The following is a 24,746-nucleotide window of genomic DNA, read 5'->3' on the forward strand; positions in this document are numbered from 1 at the left end:
AGTGTAACACGCTAGCGCCACCTTGTGTCCCGGAGGAACAACTTGCAATGTTTAAAAGCGTTATGCTGTATTCATGTTATGTTTACACTTTTAACCTAGTTGAGAAAATTAAGATAAAATGTTAATTTCATTAATTCGTGAGGCTAAACAGTATTAAGATAAAATAATACGAGGAATTTTGATTTTTAATAAAAACTATCAATAATGTATTCATTGTTTTGAGTTGATCAAGAGTAATACATGGTTTTGATTTAGTATTAAAAATCTTTATTGGTATTTGGTCAGTACATGAAAAAGACTGAGTCAGAATGTGAACATCTCTTATAAACTACTCACAGAATCTTTCCAACTGAACTTTTTAAAGAAATTTAAAATTGAAAAAAAAATAAGCACAGGCCAATATCTAAGTGAGATGTAATTCTGTGACTTGAGCAACTTAATAAGTTACAACAGCAGATGGTCAGTGGCTGACTCAAATCAAGAGCAGAATGAAAGGTAGTTTTCAAATTATACACCACTTCAATGGATGTCGAACATCAACCGTACCCCAAGTTGTCCCCTGCCGAGCAACACTAAGGTGACAGAGCTTTGACAAGAAGCAAAAAGGGGAAAGGGTAGGTAAACTAAACGACAGCAGCGCTGCGTTACACACTAAGCGGTTGTCGTCTTGTTCTGTGTTCCGTATAAAAAGAAAAGAAAAAGAACATATGTTTTTCAGAGTACATTACAAAACCGCAGCGTCGCTCGTGGAGGAGTCCAGGCCGTTTTGAGCGTGCCGTGAAGTCCTGGTGCCCTTGGTGACCTGGGCGGCCTTTTCCTCGTGCAGGTCAGCGGTGGAGTCCGTGTCGTTCGAGTGCTGAGTCAATGAGGTCTCGCTGCCCGTCGGAGAATCCACACTCTCGTACCCTGCGCTCAAACCCATGGGTCCTCCAGCCCTCTTGGCTCCGCTCTGACTCCCTGACGCCTCCCCGGAGTGGTTGGACAGTTTGGTCTCGGCTTCACCGGGGCTGGACGCCATGGGGGACATGACAAAGTCTTCGTCGGTGCTGCTGACCTCCCGGTACAGGCCGGGTGTGGCGGCCTCGCTTCTCTGGGACGAGCCCCCCTTGCTGGGCCCGTTGGACACCCTCCCAGACTCTCTTGTCAGGTCGGACGGGGCGTCTGCGTGCTCGGGGAGTTGGGCCGCCGTCTCAGAGTCGGCAGGTGAGGTCCTGCTGGGTCCCGGTGCGGCCGAAGCCCCCGGGGTCTGGGTGAGCTGCTGGCGGGTGTCTTTGAGCTGCTGCTGCAGGACCAGGATGGTGCTCTGCATCCCTTCCACTTCCTCGTCCAGCTGGATGATAAAGTCATTCAGCTCTGGGGTGGGGGGGCACTCAGAAAGTCAAAAGCAGTTCAGCGGAGAAACAAAAAGCTTGCGTTCTCACCGTCTTGACTGCTCTTCAGCTCCTCGCTGTACTTCTTCTGCAGGGCCAACTCCGCCTCCAACTGGGCCACGCGCCCCTGGGACTGCTGCCTACCCAACTCCTGGTTTTCCTGAATCAGCATGCGACACTTGGCCATCAGCTTCTTCCCAGTTTGGCTGCAAAGGAAACAAGTCTAACATCACATGATGAACCAGGAGACAAACACGGGAGGCAAAGAGACAGATGATTCTAAAGACTCTTGTCCACAATCAAATGTCACCAGCATAGAAAATATGTTTCCAAAAGTAAGCTATGTATTCTATGGTGCCAGGACCTCAACACTGGCGACGATGGGATGCAGCTTTCAATACATTGTGTCAAGTAGTCAACAAAAACTCAACCAAGTAGCAACTAAATCACACAAATGTCACAATATTTTACTTTAAACCTGATGTTAAAAAAGCCAACTTTGAGCACAGAGAAACAATTCAAAGGTTAGTGAGCTACTTTCTAGAGTGAATACTAAAAAAAGAAAAAAGACTGGAACGTTATTTGACCACATTTCGCAACTTGACTTCAGACACTAGAATATTAAAACGGTGCATCTGGACACTCACCAAGTAGTAAATGTTTACACCTGTAGTTGTTACAAAGGTGAGGAAGTGAGTTCCTATCCATTAAGGAGCAGTGAGATGACTAAAGAAATCCCCGTAAGCATGAGCGATGGCGTAAACAACATGGGTACCATGAGGTTAAAGCTCACAAATAAAGACAGGAATACAAGTGATACATTGGTCATCAACTTGGGAGAAAACATTGCATTGACAGCTTGCAAACAGGACTCATGTGGACGTACAGCAGTGGGTTTGCTACAGAATGTGTGTCAGGAAACGCGCTGCTGTACGTGTCTGCTAATTCAGAGCAAAAAAAAGAAAGAAAAAAAAAAAAGTCAAATGAGAGGCCGATGAAAAGAAAACAAGTCACAAAATTAAACAAACACAAAACATGGAAATACACTCTACCGTGAGCAGGCAGGTGGACTCTCGCGCTTCAATCAAGTCCTTTTCTGGACGAGGATGTGGCCCCGCCCACAGTTCTAGTGACCCTCCCATGAAGTCTTACTTTTAAATCCTAGAACTGTCCTCGCATCTAGACTGTCCAACACGTGTCACGTATGTGTGGCATAATCCACAGCTTACGAGTACGACAATTGTCTTTAAAATTGTTCCAATTGAAGTTCTAGGCTAGCCGCCCCATATTTTAGCGGTTTGCTCGGAGGGCATATCCGGGTTGTAAAGAGGGCCGAGCGGGGGTCGACCGCCTCTTCAGGAACAGTCCAGACTCCTTCAGGCCGTTGGACGGCGGTTGGGGTACACAGAGCTGAGACAAGTGTCACCTGACCATGCTGTCTTTTTCTTTTTCTTTTTTTTTTTTTTTTTTTAGTGTATGTGACGTGCGGCTGCCGCAGTACAGTACAAAAACATGATGTTTTTTTGGTAGTCTGACTCGTTTTTTGTCAGCTTTCCCCCCACCATAGTTCCTGCAGTGAGAGTGAGGGTGGTGGTGGGGGGGCGTGAGGAAGTTCTTGACTTCTATTGGGGAGGTGGCGGTGGGGCGGGTGTTATTTTTGATTGTCTTTACCTATCAGGTGTAAATTTCCAGGCACTCAGTTCATTTTGGGCCTGCTCCAGTTTGTCTTTAGTCTGTTCCAGTTCACCCTTCATTTTGAGGAAAAACAAGTTGATGGCCGGGTCCACCATGGATGAGCGCAGTTGGGCCGCACTTGGCTGCTGGACTTGCTTGAGGTACTGGATGTGCGTCTGTCGAATGAAACAAAGGAGTGTTAATAAGCAGCAAGGAGGAGGGTTTTCAAAGGGAGTGTGGGAGATCAGAAGACTCTAGGGGATAAGGACAAAAATAATTTTTTTAAAAGCTTCTAAACTTACATAAATCTATGTCAAAAGTATTAATGTTTAATTTCTTAACACGTTTGAGGTAAGAAAAGTGATGATCTAATAAGATTTAATTAGTTAACACATGGCAGCATGTTTTTTTAGTTGCAATATTACAATATACATCGTAGCAGGACATAAAAATGTCTATCGTGCGATATAACTAGGTCTGATTGATTCACAAGATTTCCCATGACTTTCTAAAGAACCCAATGAATACAAAGTACAAAAAATACACCGTAGCAAGAGGAGAAAAAAAACATCAATTGATTATTTCTCAAAACGTCTGCAACAAAAAAACTTTTGCTGCAGCAAAACTCTTGTGGACTTATAACTCAATTTGCAAAGAAGTGTACATTGTCTTTAACATCAGTACACACCAACAAGGATCCCAGGATATTTCATTGAAAAGCCTGCGTTTATCCAATTAATAAAACTATGTAGCTAGCTCAACGATTTAACTCTTTATTTGCAAACAATTTTACTACTACTACTACTTTTTTGTTTACAGAATTATTTAATTCAAGACAGAAGTTTTAGGTATTTATCTGATTGATGTTTTTTACTATATAATTATGGATGAAAATCAAAAACCGACCCGCAGTGTATCAATTGCCAATTTGTCTAGCGGTCTCTCTTAACGGTTCTTCTTCTTTATGCAACATGTGTAGTGATGTCAAATCGCAAAATGGCAGGGCCCGGTCGGAACAAACACCAACATTCTACAGGAAAAATGGCAATAGCACTACTTGTAGTATTCATACAGAAACATTTGAACACACAACATGCAATAATTACAAATGAAAGTTACATTTTTGAACCGCCCTTATCTCATCCCAGCGGCAGTAATGCTAACATGTCATCTGAATACAACAGGTATAGGTCAGCGGCTATCATGTTAGTACTATTTGTTAGATTGCAAAAAATGACACCTTATTTATATGAGCATGATAAAAAAACAGATTCTGACTGGTTCCGACGCCGGCAGTTCACGCTCCAGTTCACGTCTAATCTGCTAGATAAATGTCCCCTAGAAGCGACTAACTTTGTGGTCAAACACTGGCATCTGTTTAACACAGTGATACTCCTAATTTTTGGTAGTTGAATGTGTAATTGTAGTCTGAGAAAAGTTAAATGCTTTCCCCGACCAGATTTTCTTTCAGACATTATATAAGTGCAACTCAAAAATGTTTGAGTATTGTATAAAAGTCAATTCATGTCAGCAATTAACTTCAAATGTGAAACAAATATACTGTATGATATTCACTCATTACATTCAAAGTGAGGTATTTCAAGCCTTTATTATAATTTTGATGATCTTGGCTTTAGTGTAGCCAATCAACCTATCCCCAGCTGCATGTCTTTGGAGGTGCGAGGTACCTGGGCAGAACCCAAGCAGTCATGGAGAGAACATGCAAACTCCACACAGAAAAAGTCTGAGCCCAGCCATTGAACCCAGGGCCTTCGTATCGTGAGGCACATGCACTGACTCTTGTGCTATACATTTATTTTTTTAAAGTACCCTTTTTTTCCTTTCTAAGCTACATAGGTATGTGATCTTACTGTAGACTTTGCAAAACACACTTTACCTCTAAACTGAACAAAATTGAGGCTAATCCAACTTCCCCCCCCCCCTCTTTCTTTCCAAATAAGAATTGATAAGAGAACCATTAAGGAACTGAATCGTTATATATACATTTATTTTGCTATCTATTGATTTATTGGAGTACATTTTTTGCAAGGTGCAATGCAACATTTGTATTTACAAAATAATTTTACAAGACAGATATTTTTATATTTGCACTTTATCTCAATGTTAGAGATTATTATTTATTTGCATGTGATGTACAACGCTACAATTTTGTTTACAGAAGTATTTTATTCAAGCAGAAGTATTGCCTCAAGAGGAATCTCTTATTTTAGTTATTTGGAAATTATTGCACAAAAAGCACAAATTATATCTGGCCTAAAAAGAAAATTATACACACTAGAATTCTATTAGGTGTTAGATACAGTGTATGCAGCTTAACTTCAGGCTAGTTTTTGATCAAAATAAAGGAAAACTTTTTTGACTTATCTATCTAGGGAAAAAATTGTAAAACAATTTGTTTGCAAAAAAAAAAATGGGAAGATTTAATTTTTAGGCCATATCACCCATGTCACTGAAGTATTAAGGAGTTGGACTATCTAGGGATAGCTGCAGTGTGCTCAAACAACCCCCAGGGACCATCTGCGAGCAGATAATACTGTATAATCTCTTTTTTTGGATTTATCAGGTTCATTCTTCACTCGCACTTAAAAGTGAATATTGAGGCAAAATTAAATTGGTAACATCTTTTAACTTGCTCGAAGATGAGCTAACAAGCGAATTGTTTTGGTTTTCTAATTGCCTCCCCGTCCTGCAACTTTTAGTAAAGAGGAATAACAAGTACCTGCGGCTGAGGTGAGCGTTCCACAAATTTGTTTTAGATTGTATTTTCATTGATATTTCATTATAAATTGCAGAAGTTATTTGAGGCAAAATGTTATGTATTGTGGAAATTTCACATGCTTAAAAATAAAAAAAATGTTGGGTTGCTTTTGTATGCCATATCGCGATATTGTTATATACTTATACTTCCCTTATTGCCATTCAATTTGAACTTTAGAGTACAGATAAAAATGAAATTTTGTTACATGAGCTTGTTTTAGTGATGGATAAAAGTGCAACAAGGTGCAGATATAAATAGGTTTACTGAACAGATAAATATACTGCACTTTTGCATATGCATCCACGTATACGGATGTATGTTTTATTGTCTTTATAGTCCAGCGAGTTTATCCCTTTTTGGGGGAATTGAGGGGATTATTACAATGCGTTCAAGAGTCTTATGGTCTGAGGGAAAAAGCTGTGGTTATAGTGAACCATCCATCCATCAATTTTCTACCGGTTGTCCCTTTCGGGGTTGCGGGGCCTGCTGGAGCCTATCTCAACTGAATTCGGGCGGAAGGCGGGGTACACCCCGGACAAGTCACCACCTCATCACAGGACCAACACAAATAGGCAGACAACATTCACACTCACATTCACACACAAAGGCCAATTTAGTGTTGCTAATCAACCTATCCCCAGGTGCATGTCTTTTGGGAGGAAGCCGGAGTACCCGGAGGGAACCCATGCAGTCACGGAGAACATGCAAACTCCATATAGAATGATCCCAACCATACATACAGCATATATCAGGAGTTATGCTGAGATTCATGGTCATACATTTGAATGTTCCATTGTTTTCTTCCATGTTGACATATTTGAAATTATTGCATCTTCCGACCGTAAACACTTATGCATAGACATGACTGAAATTATTTTATTTACAACAATCTTATGTACGAGACATGCTAACTAGGACATGATTTATATGTATATTGCTATTGATAAGAGTATAAGGGCAGTGGTTCTCAAATGGGGGTACGCGTACTCCTGGGGATACTTGAAGGTATGCAAAGGGGTACGTGAGATTTTTTTTTTAAATATTCTAAAAGTAGCAACATTTCAAAAATCCTTTATGAATATATTTATTTATTAATACTTTTAACAAAATATGAATGCAAGCTTATAAACTGTGGAAAAAAATACAACAATGCAATATTCAGTGTTGACAGCTAGAGGGCACTTTAAGTTGATGATTACTTCTATGTGTAGAAATCTTTATTTATAATTGAATCACTTGGTTATTTTTCAACAAGTTGTTAGTTATTTTTATTTAAAAAAATTCTAAATAGTTCAAGAAAGACCACTACAAATGAGCAATATTTTGCACTGTTATACAAATTAATAAATCAGAAACTGATGACATAGTGCTATATTTTACTTCTTTATCTCTTTTTTTCAAACAAAAATGCTTTGCTCTGATTAGGGGGTACTTGAATTAAAAAAATGTTCACAGGGGGTACATCACTGAAAAAAAGTTGAGAATTACTGGTATAGGGTATACATACAGTGCATTCCTGTTCCTTCGTGGCAAGTCGCATGACCAAGATGTTCTCCCTGCGGGCCGAATCCTGCTGTTGCTGCTTGAGCTTCTCCTCTGATTCCTTCAGGCCTGGTACATCATTGGCTGAGAGATTAAACAAAAAACAGCTTTAAACTATATTTTACAATTACGACAACATTACTTTCATGCATCATACTTACAACACAACTCTGCATATTTCGCCTCCAGGACCTGCACATATGCGTCGTGCTGTTTCCACCTACAAGGAGAACACATGAAGTGAAGTGATTTAGTGAATTATATTTATATAGCGCTTTTTCTCTAGTGACTCAGAGTGCTTTACATAGTGAAACCCAATATCTAAGTTACATTCAAACCAGTGTGGGTGGCACTGGGAGCAGGTGGGTAAAGTGTCTTGCCCAAGGACACAATGGCAGTGACAAGGATGGCGGAAGCAGGAATCGAACCTGCAACCCTCAAGTTGCTGGCACGGCCGCTCTACCAACCGAGCTAAACCGCCCATGAGACAAACGACTTCTTAATAGTGTTGTGTCGTTCGAGAACAATTCGTTCAAACGAACAAATCTTTTGAGTGAACGTACTGAACCGAATCACTCCATGAACTGATTTGTTCCTTTCTCAGTTCAGTTGACCTCTGCCGCGACCATGACGGTATGAGTGGAACTGGCGCATTCTGTGACTAACTGAACCCTCAACGAACGACGCAGCCAGCTACTCATAATGGGGGCGGGGGGAGGGACTGAGCGAACGATTCGTTCACCGCAGATTAACGACATGAATCACTCAGTGAACGACAACGCTCTCGCTCTCTGCTCTGCTTGCCCCAATGCCGCGAGTGATTCTCCTCCCGTCGTGGGGATATTTTTGATGCCTTTATTCTTCAAGCTAACGGCTAATGTTGACTCAAGCCACATGAAAAACACACACACGCGCCCCGTCCCCATTATCTCAACACATACATTTTTTTATTGCATATTTAAGTTGATATTTTCATTTTTATATTTTTAAATGTAAGCTACAGAAATTTTAGTTTTTATGTTGGCATTCTGGCATTTGGTTTAATATTTGTTTTGTTTTATTTAAGGTAGTCTATTTATTTTCTTTTGTTTGCACATTTAAGTTGATATTTTCTTTGTTATATTTTTAAACGTAGGCTATAGAACATTTAGTTTTTATGTTGGCATTTCTGGTTCTTAATTTATTTGTTTTATTTTGAATGTATTTATTTTCTTTTTCTTTGCATATTTAATTTTACATTTTCTTTGCTACAGAACATTTAGTTTTTATGTTGGCATTTGTTTAGGGTTTCTTAATTTAATAATTGCTTTTGCAGAGAGCGATTCACGTCTGTCGCCCTCTGGCCCACAGAACTGTAGTTGAGTGATTCAGGCTCGCTTCACGAACCTACAAGAACTGACTGGTTGTTGCTGAGGACGTGAATCACGTTCGCACTACACTCATTCAGAATCAGGACTTGCGATTCGCAAACCTACTGACACAGAGAACTGACTGTGTCGCGGAGGAGGACGTCACATTGAGGCTCTCGTTCAGTCACTGTGCACGTCGTTCATTGGGTGCTGAGGCCTTGTGTCATTCGCGAACTGGCACACACAGAGATCTGCCGCTGGGGAAGCTATTACTGACTGACTCATGATTCGCCGACCCGCACACAGAACTGCTGCCGCAGAAGTGATTCGGTGAACGCGCGAACTGGCACACACAGAGATTTGCCGCTGGGGAAGCTGTTACTGACTGACTTATGATTTGCCGACCCGCACACAGAACTGCAGCTGCAGAAGTGATTCGGTGAACGAATTTTATGAACGAATCAATTTATCCACGTCCCCTCCAAGGTTCTTATAGTCATCATTGTCACCGACGTCCCACTGGGTGTGAGTTTTCTTTGCCCTTATGTGGGCCTACCGAGGATGTCGTAGTGGTTTGTGCAGCCCTTTGAGACACTAGTGATTTAGGGCTATATAAGTAAACATTGATTGATTGATTGATAAGTGAACTGATTCTAGTGATTCAGTACAGTCAAAAGAACTGCTGATCCCATCACTACTTCTTAAAGGCCTACTGAAACCCACTACTACCCACCACGCAGTCTGATAGTTTATATATCAATGATGAAATATTAACATTGCAACACATGCCAATACGGCCTTTTTAGTTTACTAAATTACAATTTTAAATTTCCCGGGAGTTTCGTCTTCGAAACATTGTGTAATGATGACGTGTACGCAAGACGTCACGGGTTTTTAGAAAGTATGAGCGCTGTGCGCACACACAGCTAAAAGTCGTCTGCTTTAACGGCATAATTATACAGTTTTTTGGACATCTGTGTTGCTGAATATTTTGAAATTTGTTCAATTAATATTGGAGAAGTCAAAGTAGAAAGACGGAGTTGGGAAGCTTTAGCCTTTAGCCACACAAACACACGGTGATTCCTTGTTTAAAATTCACGGAGGTGAAACTTTACTATGGATCACAGCGGACATGGATCCCGACTACATGTCAACCAGCAGGTTTCGGTGAGAAAATTGTGGTTAAAAAGTCAGTTCTTACCGGAGAAAAGCTGAGCTTGTGCCGTCCATAGCTGCCGTCGACTCCCCTGAGACACTGCGCGTCAAGACACCCTTCCGACTACCAGGTAATATTAAACTCACTAAAACACTAGCAACACAATAGAAAGATAAGGGATTTCCCAGAATTAACCTAGTAAATGTGTCTAAAAACATCGGAATCCGTCCCAATATAATCGCATTTTTTTTCTTACTTCTTGTCCGTCGCTATCAATATCCTCAAACACAAATCTTTCATTCTCGCTTAAATTAATGGGGAAATTGTCGTTTTCTCGGTCCGAATAGCACTTTTTGTTGGAGGCTCCTATTAGAAACAATGTGAATATGTGAGGAGCCCTCAACGGGTGACGTCATCGCCTGCGACTCCCGGTAGAGGCAGGGCATTTCTCTTAGTACCGAAAGTTGCGAACTTTATCGTGGATGTTCTCTACTAAATCCTTTCAGCAAAAATATAGCAATATCGCGAAATAATAGAATATGACACATAGAATGGACCTGCTATCCCCGTTTAAATAAGAAAATCTAATTTCAGTAGGCCTTTAAACCCACAAACACAACATATATATTCTCAGTGGTTTGACATTTACCTTGTGCACAGCTCCTCTCTGGTCAAAGTTTTCATGTCAGATTCACTGAGACGAACCTGTATGATGTGTCAACAGAGGACAGTAAATCGTGAGCACAACATTCCTCCTCTGGACTGAAAAGGATAGGAAAACAGCAAATAACACCGGCTCACCTTTTTGGGTAAAGGCTCCTCGTTGGTCATTGTGAACTGCAGGAGGAAAAACAACAGACTTGTGGTTTGCAGGCCAATATTGACAAAATCACTGCTTCACGTAACTTGCACTCAGCGTAAGACCACTCGGATAAATGTGCATTGGGATTTCAATATAACGTTTGTAATCGGTCGTTAATATGTACGAAATACGGAATGGAGCATTCGTGCCTCGCGACAGCTAGCTGCTAATGGCGAACAAGCTAATGTTAACACTACCCCGCTAAGTACGTACTGTACTGCTTCTGTTGCCAAAATTACACCAATAGTATCAAATTAATGCGGTATGACTTTCAATATTCGTGCATTTTAAGGCCAGGAAGAGCGCAAATCGTGTGTCTGTTTTTGGCACCTTGTTACCACAAAATGGCGGTGAAGGAAATGACTGCTCCTTTGCCTCAAACTAGCGGGCTCGTCTTGACGCCAACATAACAGGCCCTCGTCAGTGTGCTTACCAGCCCGCCTTTCTGTCGGTGGTCTCCCGGTGTTCGGAGAGGAAACAATTCCCTGCGTTCGGTGTCTGGTGGTGAAGTTAACGTAAGGTTTATATTTGGTCCGCGCGCACGGTGTCGGTTAGCATCATCTTGTTCGGCGAGGGAAGGACAGAATGGCAGGCGGCGGGTGGCGGTGCGCTGCTCGACCTGCTGCGGACCAATAGATCGTGTATGTGAGAAACAATGACTCACTCCGCTACAATTTAGAAATCACTACTAAGCCAACAGCAATCGTATTAATACGTTTCTAAATATTATTTACAGTAAATACATATCATATATTGTTATTTAGAAATGTAAGATATCTTAGTTTGGCATGTGTCTGCGTTTCCACTTGAGCGATAAACGTCGGGGATATCCCCTTCTTAATATACGATCTTTTTTCAACTATTTTCTGACGTCACTAAACAGTTGTGATTAAATTGTCAAATTAATGTTTCTTTATAATACGACATACAGTTTTACCAATCACATTTTCTGCTACATGCTTAATTTGTTAAGACAACTGCAATCATGTTAATCCATCCATCCATTTCCTACCGCTTATTCCCTTTTGGGGTCGCGGGGGGCGCTGGCGCCTATCTCAGCTACAATCGGGCGGAAGGCGGGCTACACACTGGACAATTAAGTCGCCACCTCATCGCAGGGCCAACACAGATAGACAGACAACATTCACACTCACATTCACACACTAGGGCCAATTTAGTGTCGCCAATCAACCTGTGTGTGTGTGTGTATATATATATATATATATATATATATATATATATATATATATATATATATATATATATATATATATATATATATATATATATATATATATATATATATATATATATATATATATATATATATATATATATATATATATATATATATATATATATAATTTACAGTAGGCTTCACGGTGGCAGAGGGGTTAGTGCGTCGGCCTCACAATACAAAGGTCCTGGGTTCAATCCCAGGCTCGGGATCTTTCTGTGTGGAGTTTGCATGTTCTCCCCTTGAATGCGTGGGTTCCCCACCTCCAAAGACATGCACCTGGGGATAGGTTGATTGGCAACACTAATGGCCCTAGTGAATGTGAGTGTGAATGTTGTCTGTCTATCTGTGTTGGCCCTGCGATGAGGTGGCGACTTGTCCAGGGTGTACACCGCCTTCCGACCGATTGTAGCTGAGATTGGCGCCAAAAGGGAATAAGCGGTAGAAATGGATGGATGGATTATTTACAGTAATTACATGTCACATATTGTTATTTAGAAATTTGAGGTATCTTAGTTTGGCATTTGTCTGCGTTTCAACTTGAGCAATAAACGTCGGGGATATCGCCTTCTTCATATACGATCTTTTTTCAACTCTTTTCTGACGTCACTAAACATCCATCCATCCATCCATTTTCTACCGCTTATTCCCTTTTGGGGTCGTGCGGGGCGCTGGCGCCTATTTCAGCTACAATCGGGCGGAAGGCGGGCTACACCCTGAACAAGTCACCACCTCATCGCAGGGCCAGCAGTTGTGATTAAATTGTCAAAGTAATGTTTCTTGATAATACGACATAAAGTTTTACCAATCACATTTTCTGCTGCATGCTAATTTGTTAAGACAACTGCAATCATGTTAATGTATTTCAAAAATATCATTTACAGTAGGCTTCACGGTGGCAGAGGGTTTAGTGCGTCTGCCTCACAATACGAAGGTCTTGCAGTCCTGGGTTCAATCCCAGGCTCGGGATCTGTCTGTGGGGAGTTTGCATGTTCTCCCCGTGAGTGCGTGGGTTCCCTCCGGGTACTCCGGCTTCCTCCCACTTACAAAGACATGCACCTGGGAATAGGATAATTGGCAACACTAAAATGGCCCTAGTGAATGTAAGTGTGAATGTTGTCTGTCCATCTGTGTTGGCCCTGCGATGAGGTAGCGACTTGTCCACGGTGTACACCACCTTCCGCCCGATTGAGATAGGCACCAGTGCCCCCGCGACCCCAAAGGGAATAAGCGGTAGAAAATGGATGGATGGATGGATTTCGCGTTTACAGTCCGTGTACTTTCAGTTCAATCTATTTCCTATTTTTAAATCTAAAAAAAACTAAAAACAAACTCTAATTATTAACACTTGTTTTAAAACGACAATTGGACTCTTTCTGAACAATTTTGTTAGCGTCATGCTTAAAAAAAACATGCTTAAACGCAAAGGAAAAGCTGAAATACGGCTTCCGGTTCAATTTGTGAGTCAGTCTAGGTAGGGGATGGAGTTTTTAAAGGCAATTTTAGGGGAGGGGAGAAACAACAATGAAATGTAACAAGGCTCTAATGGAATATCTTAAAATCACAGGTTTAATACTTAAAGTGTAAGTTCCCCCGGCCCCCTTTTGTTATGTGTTGTTTTGTGTAAATACATATTTGATTTGTATATACCAACATAGTCCAGTAACTTAAATACCGGTACTCACCCTGAAGATACACACTCCAGTACAGTAGGCTGCGGTATGCACCCATAACCTTAGTCGCGAACCGCCATAAAATGAATACCAATTGATTGACCACTAAATGGTAACACCCGAATAAGTTTTTCAACTTGTTTAAGTCGGGGTCCACGTAAATCAATTCATGGTAACTTGTAATTACTCAGATAAACACGCAAGTTTGCATTTTGGATAAACATTAATTGGATTTTTGTATTTATCTGGAAATATAATAATCCAGAAAAGGAAAACAGCACAAAATAAAATGTTATGGCAATATTTTAATGAAAATAACCCCTTTTTTGTTGGTTTTCAAATCTGCCATATATAGTAAAAATATAAAAACGGCCCCAACTTTGCTTTTTGACTTTCGTTTCAGAATTGGAAATAGAAGGAACGGATCCTGTACACGGACCTTCAGCATGTTTTCGCATCCTTGTTCATCAGGAGTCTTATTGTCATTAAAAAAAAGTGTTATTAAATAGTTGTTCAACTTTTGTTTCAGAAATGAAAGTAGAAAAAATGGCCCGAAATTAGTTTTTTGATTTGCATTTAGAATTTAAGATTTTTTTTATCCATAAAAGGAAAACTGTACAAAATCAAATTTGAGTGTAATATTTTAGTAAAAAAAATCTAACTGTTTTTGTTTGTTTTAAAAATCTGCCATATAAAATTAAAATAGAAAAATGGTCCTAAGGTATTTTCTTTTTTTTTTTTTTTTTTGGTTGAGAATTGGAAATAGAATGACGGAGCACTCTTGCTGCTGCATGCTGCATTTATCGGGGCTATTCGGTGGGATTAAATACAAAGCAAAAACTTGCGTAAATAGATATTTTTTATTTTAACAATACAATACGCTGTTTGGATATGACTTAATATCCTCATATAGAGAGACAAAATCCATGCACAACTACGAACACCCCTCCATGTGGTAATAATGGTACGGACGCATGAACTGTCAAGTTGAAATAGTCCACTTCAAGGGCAGTAGTCATTCAGCAGAAAGAATCAACTCTGCGTCGTTAACACCACCATGAACATGCTTTGCAGAGTTGGTCAGATACGCAGGTAAATCTAAAACAAGTCTGGACTGTGCACACATTTTATTTTCGCCACATTCGTTTAGCCCTAGCTAGCTAACTTAGCTAGATGCTAACCTAACGCAGCCATTCGGCTATGTTCGTTTGTGGCACACACCTCGTATTTATTGGGCACATATGGTTGTATTCGGACAACATTTGCGAATATTCACAGTTCAATTTGATTTTGTTTTCTTGTAAATCGAGTAACTTTTTGACATAATTAATGTCAATGTATATACTCTGTTGACTATTAACTTGTGTGATGTATTATGCCGATAGTATATATTTATACCATGAATTGATTGACGTGGACCCCGACTTAAACAAGTTGAAAAACGTATTCGGGTGTTACCATTTAGTGGTCAATTGTACGGAATATGTACTCTACAATCTACTAATAAAAGTCTCAATCAATCAAACGTGTCTTGTGTAAGACACGAGACGTACATCTCAGGGAGTTGGGTCGATCAAAATATAGATATTACAGATACCTGGATAGTAGCGGGTCGATAGCGTGATGAGGTGAATATTTCCCAGTTATCAATTTTTTTAACAAACATTAGTGTGTTTTCAAATATATTATTTGTATGTCACTTTGTTTACACTCTAATGGAATATTGATACTTAATAGACACAAGGAGATGGGATGTGGAACAGCATTTAAATCAGGGGTCTCAAACTCAACTTACCTGGGGACTACTGGATGCAGAGTCTGGGTGAGGCTGGGCCGCGAGAAAAGTTTTCTTGCATACTCCTCAGCATGTCTCGATGTGTAATGTCATTTCAAATCCCCTGTGCTCAACAAAGAAATATTGCATCCCCCACTTTTCCTGGAATTGTCTTTGCACATCACTAACCTTTCTCTTCACTGCAGGCTTTGAAAAAGACATGTTTGGGGTTGTGGAATATATTTGTAATTAGCTAACGCACGGAGAATAATGTTATTTCCGCTATGTGTGTCGTTCCGCTTTTCTTTCCTACAGCAACAGGGGGGTCGCCGTATAACAGGAAAGTACCGGGATAGCGAGTGCAAAAAAGTGACGGCTTCCGGAGTGTTATCCCGCGTCATATAGAAATATATGTAGTATTCATCGTGTGAGGCAATGCAAATTAAACAATAAAAAAAAAAAAGTGTGGAGTTTGCATGTTCTCCCCGTGAATGCGTGGGTTCCCTCCGGGTACTCCGGCTTCCTCCCACTTCCAAAGACATGCACCTGGGGATAGGTTGATTGGCAACACTAAATTGGCCCTAGTGTGTGAATGTGAGTGTGAATGTTGTCTGTCTATCTGTGTTGGCCTTGCGATGAGGTGGCGACTTGTCCAGGGTGTACTCCGCCTTCCGCCCGATTGTAGCTGAGATAGGCGCCAGCGCCCCCCGCGACCCCGAAAGGGAATAAGCGGTAGAAAATGGATGGATGGAAGGGTTTGATTTGGTCCAGGTTATCGAGGACTGTTATTACTGACGGACAGGTGTCGCAGTGTGACTACAGCAGGGCGGGTAAGAAATCCCTTGTCTCCATGGCAACGTTTCCGTTGCTTTCACTCATTTGCCGCTTTTCCACTAACACAGGGGTAGGCAAGCCAGAACGTTGAAAGAGCCATTTTGGACCCAAATAACACAATGCTGTCAAGTGCCATTCATATAAAACTTGCGGGCCAAAGTAACATTGAACTTTCAGACTAAGGTGGGGGCTGCAAAATAACGTCTCACGGGCCGCAATTGGCCCGCGGGCCGCGTGTCTGATTTAAATTATAGTCAATCGTTTCATTTTTTAAAAGTATTTTTGTAATTGTTTTCAGAGAGTATGCATGATACATTATTCACAAGGAATTGCACCAGATTTAGCTGACAGCAAATTTTCAGCTATAGTCCTTAATTTGATACCACCTAACATAGAATACACGTGGGGGAAAACTACTAAAAACAATGCTTTCATGCTTTTTAGATATTTTGTGATGCTACACACTTGCATCTAATAAAAGGGAATAGTTATATTATTTTTGTTGCATTGTTATATTGTGTGTGCGTGTATATATGTATATACATATTTAAATGTGTTAAATTGTTCAAAAATAAGTGTGTTTGTCTGAAATAGTTGCCCTGTGTCGTATTCTGATCAGTCAAAACAAAGGCAAAAGTCACAAAATAATTTAAAGATCTTGAAAAAAAATGTCAAATTAAAATATATCGGAGATACCCGCCCACCTCAAATATCGGAAAAATATTCTCAGTGCTTCACTTTTCCAGCATTTTCTCATGTTACAACTTTATTCCAAAATGAAATACGTTCATTTTTGTCCTCAAAATTCTATACACAACACCCCACAAGTAATTGTTTTTAGAGATTTATGCAAATTGATTCAAAATGAAAGACTAAGAAATAACATGTACATAAGTATTCACAGCTTTTGCCATGAAGCTCAAAAGTTAGTTCAGGTGCATCCTGTTTCAACTGATAATTCTACCGCTTAATTAGTCCACCTGTGTTAAAGCCAGTTGGGATCTCACTTTAAGTTCTCCCTACTTTCTTCAAGGGGCGCTGCCGGTTTCAGCCAAGCAATACAGCAGGTAGCTGCGTCCAGGCAGAAGCACTCGCTTCCTGACCTAACCTATGACTATGGTGCCCTGGAGCCTTATATCAATGCAGAGATCATGCAGTTGCACCACAGCAAGCACCACGCCACATATGTCAACAACCTCAACGTGACCGAGGAGAAGTATCAAGAAGCACTTGCCAAAGGTATGAAACCTTCCGTGTCATTTCCAGAGGACGATGAATGCTAAAATACACACTAGAGGAGGATTTGCTAATCCCTAACTGGTTAGTAAACTAGAGCCTTTTCAGAAAATCTTGTTGTTTTTAGTATTCTTTACAAAATCAGGGAATAAGTCCCTGAGTACTTTCACAATTTAGTATTTTGGCTTAAAAAAAATAACTTTAAAAGGTAACGCTATAAACACTGAAGGGCGGCGCTTTAAAACATTGGTAGCTAGCTGCTAACATCCTTCTACAGTGCCACAGCTACTTCTAAATCACAAATTCTCACCTCCATGGTGACAAATAAAGTATGTTTCCTTACAAATATCATCACTGCAGTACGAGGAATAGCTTAACATGCTTCACTCCACACAAGGGATCACCCTAAATGTATTTATTGTGGCGGTGTGCCGCGGCAACATTAGCTGCCACACTTAAAAAATGAGGAGCTTTTTTACGTGAAAACAAAATGAAGGGATATAATGTACTGTAGCGTCCAGAAGAAGACACACAAGGTCCGACACTGTTTTTAATCTTTTATTGCCAATTTCCTCAAGTATTTCCTCTGTCTCACCCCTAGATCCACAGCACTTTCACGTTTTGTCAACATAGTGTGTTCAGACCATGGGAAACATAAACACCCTTACATACAAATGTTATATTGTAACACCGGCAGGTAGTTACAATATAAATGGATATGTATAGTTTATTAGTTGTGCACTACTGACCAGAGATGAACCAAAAATGTAGCCGCTGTAAAAGGACTTTGATCACTGGAAAAGCCCTGCTGAAACTGAATGTTGTGATGACATAAGCTAGGGGTCGGGAACCTTTTTGGCTGAGAGAGCCATTTAAGACAAATATTTTAAAATGTATTTCCGTGAGAGCCATTTAATATTCTTTAAAACTGAATACAACTAAATGTCTGCATTTTTTAATAAGACCAACATTTATAGAGTGTAATATGTCACAAACTCGCATGGCAGCAGTAGTGGCGACCCGAAGATGCAGGAACGAGGAGAGCGAGGAGCAGGTGGGATGCTTTTAATACCATCAACAGAAGCGAATGAAGCAGTCTTGCATGTACAGCTCTAAACAATAGTCAATCTTCGATCCCTGGGGAGCGCGTGAGACAAGCATAAATAGAAACATGCTGATTGGCAGCGGCTGTGGACCGGCTGCCAATCAACAGCAGGTGAGGGAAACAAACACAGCGCCTAGTGGGACAAGCAGGAAATGGAAACAAAATAAGAGCACTGATGGGAGGTAATTACAAAACAAAGAAGCACAAACAGAAATTGACAGATCTTCACAAAATAAGTCTGTTATTCTTTTTAATAACATTTTTACTCGGAAGCTCACTGATGATGAATAAAATACTTCTTACCATTAATGCCACTTCTTGAAAAGGTGCGGTAGAAAACAGATGGATGGATTAAAATGTATGAGAATGTTTTATATTTTGAACATCATTTTTAACTGTGATTACCAGCGGAATTATTCATCGCTTATCATTTTAAGCAATGTCAGCTAAGGTTTATCTGAGAGCCAGATGCAGTCATCAAAAGAGCCACATCTGGCTCAAGAGCCATAGGTTCCCTACTCCTGACATAAGCCATTCTGTGTACGCACAGGGTTGTCTGGGCAAAGACGTTATGTCCGTGCTGTGGACGTACTTTAATGTATCCGAGATATACCCGCGGACAGCAATCTGCAAAATTCAAGATGACCGTTGCGGCTTTTAAGGAGAGGAAGGCTACCAGCAGCTCCAAGCAAGTGTGCCATCCAGCTGGCTGCAGTACTCGCTTTTTGTCGCGATCATGGAGCGACAGAAGTAAAGAGTCTCTAAACAACAGTACAGTCTACAATAAAACCAGAAATAGATGTTGGATTTGTACATTGTACATTTAGCAGCAGCAATTAAAAAATAAAGCAAAATGTTATCTAAGAGAAAATATATGTAAACAATTTAATTAACAGATTTGTTTTAAATGTTTGTATAATTTGTTTGCCTTTGTAAAGAAATTATAAGCATTTTAGCAAATTAAATGAGGACGTCATATTGACCACACCCCCACCGCCACAGATATCTTTACATTACAGGGGAAACACTGCACACTTTAGGAGATACTATAGCTAACTTTTAACCGCAAGCTTGCGCAACCCCGCTCCCCCACCCCTCCTTCCCCCATCTCCCGAATTTGGAGGTCTCAAGGTTGGCAAGTATGCCAATCAAAACTCTTTAATGGTGTACGTTGAAAGAGGTGTGGGGGTCAGTTATGAACGAGAGCCATTTGGAGGATTTTCCTTGCGAGATAAGGAACCAGAATATGTGGATTTAACATGTTCCACATGGTAATATTTTTTCACCTGGGAGAAAGTGAACAGGACAAATGGCATTTTTATTGCTATATTGCCATCAGCAGTCAAGTCATCGATCGGGACATCGACACAACTGTAAGTCAAATCTATTTATTTGCTGTTATTGGTATTGTGCCAAAAACCTATTCTATGCCAAAAATGTAGTCACGCCACGTGAGGCGTACCCCTTTTACAGGCTTTTTTGGTCCACAACTGATTACTACATGAAATACAATCATTTGTGGTTATGTTATAAGGATATGTGTTTGAAATCATTTAAGTCTTTATCGTGTCCGAAAAATGACAAGAGTTAGCCATTTCTTTGGCGTTAATGAGCTTGTCAATGGCTATTACTGATCTGATGTTGTTGTGCTAAAACCTCTTTCTTGTTTAGTATACCTACATACAATAACTGCTCTTTGTTCATGCACATAAGTATTAATCAAGTGTTTGGATGTATTCATTCAAAAGAGTTACATATATGATAATGAAGTACATACTGCACTGTTTACGTGTTCAAGTAGCCTTTTAAAAAGCTGAAATCAACCCCAACCAACATCTTAGCCATTCAAAGTAATATTTTGATATTGACATGTCATCTGTCAATATCAATGTCCTAAGGTTATTCTAGTGTTGTATGCACAGATGACGTGTCAATATCAAAATTACTTTAAATGCCTTTTTGACAACCAAGAATACATTGATTTAACGAATACATCCAAACACTGTATTAGTATGTATTATGTGCATGAACAAACAACAGTTTGTGTGCCGTTTTTAAACAAGAGGTTTTAGCACATCATCGGCCCCACAACAGTCCTTTCAAATTAATACCATAGAAATGGCCAACTTTTAACATTTTTTGAATATGAGAAAGGTTTGAATAATTTCAAACACATATCTTTATGATAACCACGAATATAAAGCGTTTTTTACACGTTATCAGTTGTGGACAGACAAAGTTCCGGCATTGCAGCTTTAACAAGAGTGCACGCAGAGGGAATCCATTGAATAAATATTGTGGCCCGCTAGATCAGGTAAAAAAACATGTGAGAGTCTCACATATTTGCAACAGATTCCTAAAAACACTAAAGTGCTGTCACAGAAGTGATCTTTGACTATCTTTTTTGCAGAAGTCTCTTTAAAACAGCAGAGTTCTCCTATAACCTCTAACAAAATAAATGGGCCAACATCAAATGACTACTGAAGAGGACGCTGGTTCTCAGGAATATGCAAAACAAGACTAACAGTGAAGGGAGAAGTCTGGCACCCCAGTCCTCAGCTACAATTTAGTTAAATATACCTGCCTTATGGTAAATGGAGTGTACTACTTGGTTGCAAGCAGTAAAGGTTGATTCAATCTCAACTACTTTTACTTTTTTTTCCTGTAACAAAAGAAAAACAAACATTTAAAAAAAAAAAACACTTAATGCCGTATATTTGCATTTATCTTTACTTACCATTGTATTTTTTTTCCTGGTCTATTTTAGGAGATGTTACCACACAAGTTTCCCTTCAGCCTGCTCTCAAGTTCAATGGCGGAGGTCACATTAACCACACTATCTTCTGGACGAACCTCTCTCCCAATGGTGGGGGTGAGCCACAAGGTAACCCATCCTCCAATTGTCTCATTACGGATCGAAGGTGTTACCTCCCAATATTTCCTTAAGTCACTGTGTGTGTGTGTGTGTGTGTGTGTGCGCGCGTGTGTGTGTGTGTGCTCTTTATAGGGGAGCTGATGGAGGCCATCAAGAGGGACTTTGGCTCCTTCCAGAACATGAAGGAGAGAATGTCCGCTGCCACGGTGGCGGTGCAAGGCTCGGGCTGGGGGTGGCTGGGCTTTGACAAGCAGAGCGGAAGACTTGGCATCGCGGCCTGTGCCAACCAGGATCCTCTACAGGGGACCACAGGTCAGTTGTCGCTCTAGATCAGGGGCCACATGGAGGAAAATGTATTCCCAAGTAGGACAGGCTGCTAAAATCATGGCCAAATAACTTAAAAATACAGACAACTTGAGATTGTTCTTGTTTACTTTTGCCAAAAATAGAACAGGCACATTTTGGAAATATACATATTGCAATTAATTTTATTGACCAAAAATTTAAAGTGTTTTCCGGACATAGAGCGCACTGCCGATGAATGGTCTAATTATGATCTTTTTTCATACATTAGGCGCACCGGATTATAAGGCGCATTAAAGGAGTCCATCCATCCATCCATTTCCTACCGCTTATTCCCCTTTGGGATTGCAGGGGGCGCTGATGCCTATCTCAGCTACAATTGGGCGGAAGGCAGGGTACACCCTGGACCAGCCGCCACCTCATCCTAGGGCATGGGTAGGGAACCTATGGCTCTCGAGCCAGATGTGGCTCTTTTGATGACTGCATCTGGCTCTCCGATAAATCCTAACTGACATTGCTTAACACGACTATTAATAATTCCGCTGGTAATCACAGTGTTAAAAAATAACGTTCTAAATATAAAACATTCTCATGCATTTTCTACCGCACCTGTTCAAGGAGTCACATTAATGGTAAGAAGTATTTTAATTATTATTGGTTAGCTTCAGAAGAACAATGTCATTTAAAACAACAAGATACTTATACTCTAAAAATGTTGGTCTTACTTAAAAATGCACGCATTTAGTTGTATTCAGTGTTAAAAAATATTATGTGGCTCTCACGGAAATACATTTGAAAATATTTGGCTTCCATGGCTCTCTCAGCCAAAAAGGTTCCCGACCCCTGTCCTAGGGCATTAAAGGAGACATATTTTTTTTTTTTCTTTTGGTCTACATAACATGTAATGGTGCTTCTTTGGTCAAAATGTTGCATAGATCAGTGGAACCCAACCACCTCCTTGTCATCTTTGTTGTAGCGTGCAAAGACGGGCGTGTAAGAAGTGTCAAAAGATGGAGCTAACTGTTTTAATAGCGGTCCGACCGGAACTCTTAACAACTAAAGTTCCTTGGGTAAATAATGTTAACTCACTATACCGGTTTTATCGCTTTCATGGCGAATTTACTGACAGATCTAAGTAAGAACTTTACACTTTTTTTATATTCGAAATGGCAACAGCGGCAGATGAATGTCACATAACAAGAAGGAGCTTATCAAGTACGGAGTCGTCGCGGACTACAAAGGCGGACACGTGCAATTTTTCAGGATTTATGCAGAGCCCAAATACAGATCAGCAGGTATTAGAAGGTAAGAAAAGTTGCTTTTGCATAATATTGCAAAACAAAACACCAGATAATATGTATTACCTTATACACACAGCATAATAATACTCGACAATCCATCAAGCAGTGCGGCTTCATAGTTTACCAAAGTCGTACTAAAACATTTTGATAGATTTTTGAGCGCTGTGTGTAATGTTCTATATTTTCAGCGGAACGTATAAAATGTTGGTGTTGTTTACTTTAGACCCATCATAGTGCAGTCTAAACGTACTGTATCTCTTATGTTTGACTACCATCTACTGGTCACATTTATTACACCATGTAACAAAGAAAATAGCCTCAAAGTGGGTAATCTCAACCGAAATTATTACTTACATCAGGCGCACCGGTTACAAGGCGCACTGTCGGGTTTTGAGGGGGAAAAAGATTTTAAGTGCGCCTCATAGTCCGGAAAATACGGTAGTTGAAAATTCAGAGGAAAAAGATGGTACACTTTGTCTCAGTGTATCTACAAAACCATTAAAGTGTAAGTCACAGCCTCTCAGGGATTGAACAAAGTAAATAATAAATAAATAGAACTCTTCTAGGTATTAAATACCTCATTTGTCGTTTCCACGTATTAATCGTGTGTTCACTCAACAAAACACACAAACGGATGTAGAAACTAGAGGGTTGAATTATACTCTGCGTCCACTTTTTTCTTTTATGACCAAGACATTTTGGGAAAATGAGAATGCTGAAGCACAAAGGGTCGAAGCAGAAGACGTAAAACAGCAGATTTGAACATTTCATCTGGGTCGAGGGGCTGTGTACCTCCGAAAAACGATCACTTGCCTAGCAGAATTGCTATTGTGACATCTAGTGGACATATTCAGAACAACAGTTTCTTTCATGTAAACATTGCAGCTCTATTTATACTTGGCCAACTCAACCCGCTGGTCGTACGTTTGACACCCCCACACAAGCTTTTTACTTGCGGTTGTCTTTTGTCAGCTGCATAACTGACTTTCATTTTCAACTCAGGTCTGGTACCCCTTCTCGGCATCGACGTATGGGAGCACGCCTACTACCTTCAGTACAAAAACGTCCGGCCAGACTACGTTAAGGCCATCTGGAATGTCATCAACTGGGAGAATGTGAGCGAGCGTCTCCAGACTGCCAAGAAATAGACTCAGCCGATCCATAACACTGGCCTTCACCCCAAAGTAATAATTTGTAAAGTTTTGCATTAACACCCTGAAGTGTTTATTTTCAAGTAGCACGCGGTCAAAACGCACACATACTGGCTGCTGTACCTGCTATGATGTAATCAGGGACATGTCGCAGTTGATGTAATCCATGTTTTCCGATGTCTGATAATAAAATTATATGACTTGAATTGGAACTAGTTATGCTTTTTTAACCTGACAGGAAGTTCTACTTTTCATCTACTGCAGGGGTCTTCAACATTGTCCATGTCAAGGACCCCTAAACAGATGGGGCAGGGAGCCCCTACTTATATCTAGTAAAAAAAAGTTATTTATATTAAACTGCTCATAAAGATACCTTGTTATTGTGCAATACTAAGACATTCGAATAGCACCAGTGCCACTAATTGCTGGCGTGACTTAGTCATATCTGCAGCTTCAGCTCGACCCTTCTCTAGGACAGACGTACAATCACAGGAAATAGAAACTAGAATAAGAGCGCTGCACAGA

At 40.3% G+C, this 24,746-nt stretch overlaps 2 protein-coding genes across 2 annotated transcripts; one reads left to right on the forward strand and one right to left on the reverse strand.

The window, feature by feature from the left end:
* Window positions 1-244: 244 nt before the first annotated feature.
* Window positions 245-11,372, reverse strand: wtap (WT1 associated protein). The gene is made up of 8 exons (XM_061886511.1): window positions 11,166-11,372; window positions 10,672-10,707; window positions 10,520-10,575; window positions 7,527-7,585; window positions 7,331-7,449; window positions 3,042-3,220; window positions 1,422-1,576; window positions 245-1,353 (listed from the first exon to the last, which is right to left on the reverse strand). The coding sequence occupies exons 2-8, from the start codon at window positions 10,699-10,701 to the stop codon at window positions 725-727; spliced, it is 1,227 nt and encodes a 408-aa protein (XP_061742495.1). The 5' UTR covers window positions 10,702-10,707; window positions 11,166-11,372; the 3' UTR covers window positions 245-724.
* Window positions 11,373-14,503: 3,131 nt separating this feature from the next.
* Window positions 14,504-24,427, forward strand: sod2 (superoxide dismutase 2, mitochondrial). The gene is made up of 5 exons (XM_061885757.1): window positions 14,504-14,734; window positions 17,284-17,489; window positions 21,359-21,475; window positions 21,599-21,778; window positions 24,073-24,427. Exons 1-5 carry the CDS (start codon window positions 14,700-14,702, stop codon window positions 24,216-24,218), a joined length of 684 nt encoding a protein of 227 aa, XP_061741741.1. The 5' UTR covers window positions 14,504-14,699; the 3' UTR covers window positions 24,219-24,427.
* Window positions 24,428-24,746: the final 319 nt, after the last annotated feature.

This window comes from Nerophis ophidion, linkage group LG24, assembly GCF_033978795.1.
Source record: "Nerophis ophidion isolate RoL-2023_Sa linkage group LG24, RoL_Noph_v1.0, whole genome shotgun sequence".
In the NCBI taxonomy this organism is placed as follows: Eukaryota; Metazoa; Chordata; class Actinopteri; order Syngnathiformes; family Syngnathidae; genus Nerophis; species Nerophis ophidion.

Coding starts and splice junctions, on each gene's coding strand:
- sod2 (XM_061885757.1), top strand. CDS start 14,700: ATGAACATGCTTTGCAGAGTTGGTCAGATACGCAG. Junction 17,490..21,358: donor TCAAGAAGCACTTGCCAAAG/GTATGAAACCTT, acceptor GGTCTATTTTAG/GAGATGTTACCACACAAGTT. Junction 21,779..24,072: donor TCCTCTACAGGGGACCACAG/GTCAGTTGTCGC, acceptor TTTTCAACTCAG/GTCTGGTACCCCTTCTCGGC.
- wtap (XM_061886511.1), bottom strand. CDS start 10,701: ATGACCAACGAGGAGCCTTTACCCAAAAAG. Junction 3,221..7,330: donor CGAAGGAACAGGAATGCACT/GTATGTATACCC, acceptor TTCATTCGACAG/ACGCACATCCAGTACCTCAA. Junction 1,354..1,421: donor GCTGAAGAGCAGTCAAGACG/GTGAGAACGCAA, acceptor CCCCCACCCCAG/AGCTGAATGACTTTATCATC.